A 5,306-nucleotide genomic window follows, 5' to 3' on the forward strand; every position below is an offset into this window, starting at 1 on the left:
TAACGACTATGTAACAAACTATATAACAATGTAACTATCTAACGACTATGTAACAAACTATATAACAATGTAACTATCTAACGACTATGTAACAAACTATATAACAATGTAACAGTGTACCAACTATGTAACAAACTATATAACAATGTAACTATCTAACGACTATGTAACAAACTATCGACATATTTCAATAGTGGACGTCCAATACCAAGACACTGATGATAAATTTTAGAATATTGATAGCAATCGCTGATGAAGCTGTGAACTATTATTATTGACAGTTTTAATAGTATCTATTTAGCTGATGAACACACTTAATGATGATCGTTTGCAATTAAAAATGCAAAATGTTAATTTTGTTACCGATATTTTTTAAATATAAATATAAATATAATTAAATTTTATGGTCAATAAAACAAAATATAATAACACAATAACATTTGTGTTTTGACTTTCTTTATGTTTACGGCGTAACACTATTAAGAAATAACTTCTTTTTATAGTCGTACCCACATATCAAGTTACGAATTTAAGTATTCGGCAATACCACTGCAATACTGACGCAACAGTCGTCAGCAATCTCGATAGCACAGCAATTGCGAGAGTATTGCACAGGTCAAAGGTTATGCCGATAGTCTCCCTCGTTACCTGGAAGCCACGTGCCCAGTACTCGTCTTTGATGAAGCTGACGAGGGTGTTGTAGATGTGTGCGCCGCGGGGCATGAAGAAACACGAGCCGGGACTCAACTCGTGGAAGAAGAACAACTCCTGCTCCTGAACGCGTAAACACGTAAACAACGATGAGAGGTTTTTCGCGGTGAAGCGATGCGCGCAAGTGCGATTCAGAGTCTTCGAGGAGAAACTTACATTGGCTCACTACTAGTGCATATTCTCTTGTCACGACTCACCGAAATAGATTACTTCAATTCAAATTACTTTATTTACACTTATTAATTACATTTTAGAGGAAACATATTAGTTAAACAAGTTCCGGTATAAGTTACAATTAGAAGTTTATCGATTGAAATATAGTAAATATAATATTTCATCCTGTGCATTTGCCTTTTGTACTCACTCTGGCAATCTTTCTGTGATCTCGCTTTGCTGCCTCTTCCTGAAACTTGTGCCATTCTTTCAACTGCTTCGTATCAGGAAAGGAAATGCCATAGATACGCTGCAATGACTCTGCCTCTGCCTTGCCTTCCCAGTAGGTGGACGAGTTCTAGAGAAAACACAAGAGCATATGTTAATGTAGATGCTGACAGGTGACATCACTAGCTTGGCAATCTTGGCTTATAACATTAGAAAACGAAACAGTAGGGAAGGTAGAGAAAATAGGATTGATACAAAACACAATTATAGGTGGGTATATAACAATGTGGGGACAGGTGCTGCAGGCTGCCCAGGACAGATCCCGCTGGAGGGATAACTATTCGTACGACCTTGTGTCCCATCGGGGGAACCAAGCGGAGAAGTAAGTAAAGTATATATCAACTTGAAAAACCTCGTGATTTATACCCATCTATTTGTCCAATAAGAGAATGTCACCAAACTCTGGATTAGTGGCAAAAATACGCCACGAAGTCCACAATACAAACAAAATACTTTGGAAAAAAATCCAACGTGATAGCTTCACCTCACGCATGCACGCACGCACGCACGAAGACGTACCTACCTTGGTGACAGCGAATGCCTTCACCTTGCCCGTGTGGCGCACGTGAGGGCCAAGACAAAGGTCGATGAGCGGCCCGCACCTATATGCGGTCGTCGTGGGCGTGTTCACCTTCTCATCCAATATCCTCATCTTGAAGGGATTATACTGAAACAAGAGAGAGAGAGAGAGAGACGACTCGTGATCACATTGTGCATCTTGGCATGGCCTGAGTAAGGCACGTATCAGTGACTGTTTTCTTGACAATCGTTATGCAATTTTCACAATGAGAGATGGAAGACGTAGACATACACTACACTAGATGAAAGGAAGCACATGATTTCAGACAGACACTAAATCCTGCTTGTACGTGTTTGAGCAGCAAAGAAGAATTTTTAATGCCCTCAAAAATACCAAATACATCTTACGCTGTAAGTATGAGCCTTTCATTTACACTATTGTATATTTATGTAAATTGTATAAATTATGCTATATTATATATAATAAAATAAAATCTCTCTCATTCTATACCTTAAACATCTCTAGCAAATCTTCCTTCTTGATTTCCAATCTCTCAAACTGCTGTTTCTCTTTAACAACATTTTTCACAACTGATTCTAACCCTTTGAAATCGTCACTTGATACGCTCCTACAAAATAAACAATTCCAATCAATTTCAATAGAGGTTCACCAGCACCCCTAGATAACACATATACCAACTCTGCAAAACAAATATAGTACGTAACATTACGAAACCATTGATGAAGTTATGGCCTGATTTGATCATTAGCTATAATTATTGATGATAAAAACAAACCTATCATCCATGAACATGTCATAATAGAAGCCATTTTCAAGTGGCGGTCCATAGCACAGACACCCACCATACACTCTCTCCATCGCTTCACCTAACATGTGGGCGCTGGAATGCCAGAACACTTGCTTTGCTGTAATGAAAAAAAATATAAAATAAGCACACATGCACATACGAGATACGTGTACGATCACGAACCGGTGAATACCATCATAAACCTAGCCGAGCCTCATACGACAACAACGAATATCGTGACATAGACTGACATACCCACGCATGCACGTAATGATCATGCTCGATCTACACTTTTATTTAACATATATCCACAAATTCACTTGGTACTGCCGATGTGAAACGAGCTGTAAGGCAGCAATGAGGAAAGTTACCGATTCAATATCAGGAGTTGCTGCAGAAATTGAGCAGTGATTTTATTATCATCCTCTCACCTTCATCATCTTCAAACTTTAAGAGCTCAAGCGAGCAGTTTCCTTCCAGAGGCCGGTCCAAGTCCCACAATGTTCCATTGACTTTGGCTATGACAGTTGCATCAGCAAGGCCTTTGCTGCAATTTGTCAATTCAGATGATTAAGCTACAGTTGTACTGAGGACATAGCAAAATATATAAATGTCTGTGAGTGATTGGTCTTTAGAAGGCTTTCTAAAATCATGTAAAGATGAAATCTCCAAATTTTGCATAAAACCTATACATGCCACTTATATCAATTTAAAGATGTGGAATGCTTTTCAAAATGATCTGGAGATAGAACCTCCAAACTTTACATAAAATCTATATAACCAATTATATCAATTTAAAGATGTAAAAAACAGATTTCGGTATGTCTACTTTACCTTATTCCACTAGCCACCTCATAGGGAGTTGTACGCCATGACTGCGCTTCCACAACCTTGCCATCAGGCAGCGTTACCTGAACAGCCTCAGGAACTTTAGCTGCCACAGATTCTTCGTACTCTGCTTTCAAGCGATCCCAAAGTTTTATTCGCTCGTTAATGTAGTCTGGCCATGGGCTCATCTGAAACAAACGGCATTAATGCGTAATAATCGTGCCTCAATCAGGCGATTTCCCAATATTTACGAGCATTTCTAAAAATAATCTAAAAATATTCAAATGGATGGAAGGGTAACTCTAGTCTGAAGTGCAGAAATTGATCACATGATCATCTGACTGACTATTCATGCACTAGCTCCATCATAAAATGTAGGATTCAATTAGAGCAAAGTGTCAATACATACATATGTGCAAAGGTTTGTGCATTGCAACAGGGTTCATCGCCCTATTTTTAATGGCTGTACCCGAGATTATCGTTTCATCATACTCGTGGGAAAAGGTGAAAATACAGATTAACATCGGGAGTGGGGGTGGGGGGAGGTTACCATAGGTCTGCAGGAAAAACCGGTCTAGATTGACTCTGATATCTCACCCCCACCCCTCCCGAGGGCCAGGAGGATATGAAAACTGTGTATGAAACTTCAGTCAGTTCATAAGGAGCAAGGTAAAGTAATAGACCAGCTAGCAGCAGAAGAAAAGTTAAGGAAAGACCAAGAAAAACAGATATTTACCTAGGCATAAGAACAATAGATCGAGTCCCTAGACTCCCTACCTAAGAATTTCTTGATGCTTGTTTCAACCTAGTACTTCCCTCGACAACATAGGTTTAAACATTTGAATCTGTTGCAAGACATTTATTTTGATATAATAATAATGTCAATATATATACTACTAACAATAACTATATTTATATACCTCTAGCAATCAGGTATAAAATCAGACAAAGATTGCCAGCCCAACCACAATCAGCTAGGGTGACAGCGTTATCAGCAGTTATATTATTGGCATATATACAACTACATGTTATGTTACCATCCTACTGAAACTCATGTGAGGAACGTTGTAGATTTTTATCAGTGACGTATTGCTAGTTATACTCGTATCACTACACCATATTCTTATGGCAGCAACTATTCCATCAATTAATGTTGTCTAATATTATGTGTGTATATATCCTCGGTAGTTATCCAATTTTATAAATTCAGAATTTTATTGTAAAAATATGCTATGTATTGTATATGATGGATAATTGCCTAAATAAATAAAAAAATAAAAAAAATAAATAATATAACCCATAATCTAAAATAATGGCAACTGTGTAACAGATGCACTATTACTAGACGTAAACTTACTTCTTTTGCCCCGGCACTAACTGGTTTCTCTTTTTGTTTCTTCTGATGCATACTCTGCAAATATGTGCAAGCATTAACCAGCTGATCTCAACATGTGTAATGCAAATAAAAGACCAAAACATTATTATTGCTGATATATAATTGATATTATTTGTGAAAACTACTCAATTCCTTACATACTACTTTCTAGATACAATAATGCAACCCAACAAGAGTAAGGAAATATTACCACCCACTACTATTGTTTGGTTACATTATTGTATATTTTGTACTAACTACCTTCATCTAATATTAATATATAATCAGTTGGTTGGTTAAAGGCTGCACACGTGCCAAACAGCAGCTCACAGTACCTATCTGAGCACAGCCATCAACACAAGCTACATCATCAGATCATGATCAGAGTATAAAAGAACAGACTATTACCGTTACCCGTTAATAAAAGGTTGGGCATATATTACATGTGTAACAATGTCCATATAATTCGATGCCGCAGTATGAATGATAATAATAAATTGTCTAATCAGAGTCAAGCAGAGAATCGAGGAAGAGTACCTAACTGCTCCCAAAAATTAACATAATAATCAATATATGGCAATAAACCATACTACTACTAGTACGGAGTAGTAGTAGTAGTAGTA

General features: G+C 37.4%; 1 protein-coding gene across 1 annotated transcript in view; it reads right to left on the reverse strand.

Annotated features, from left to right (window-relative positions):
* The window catches only part of LOC106811221 (threonine--tRNA ligase, cytoplasmic-like), a gene marked incomplete in the record, with an annotated part of 12,063 nt that overhangs the window by 4,775 nt on the left and 1,982 nt on the right, over window positions 1–5,306 (reverse strand). Inside the window, 8 exon segments of the mRNA XM_014814777.1 lie at window positions 649–774; window positions 1,076–1,222; window positions 1,676–1,819; window positions 2,183–2,300; window positions 2,469–2,598; window positions 2,912–3,027; window positions 3,315–3,496; window positions 4,666–4,719. Coding sequence (XP_014670263.1) covers window positions 649–774; window positions 1,076–1,222; window positions 1,676–1,819; window positions 2,183–2,300; window positions 2,469–2,598; window positions 2,912–3,027; window positions 3,315–3,496; window positions 4,666–4,719 — 1,017 coding nt within the window.

The sequence above is a fragment of the Priapulus caudatus genome, unplaced genomic scaffold (assembly GCF_000485595.1).
Source record: "Priapulus caudatus unplaced genomic scaffold, Priapulus_caudatus-5.0.1 Scaffold516, whole genome shotgun sequence".
In the NCBI taxonomy this organism is placed as follows: Eukaryota; Metazoa; Priapulida; class Priapulimorpha; order Priapulimorphida; family Priapulidae; genus Priapulus; species Priapulus caudatus.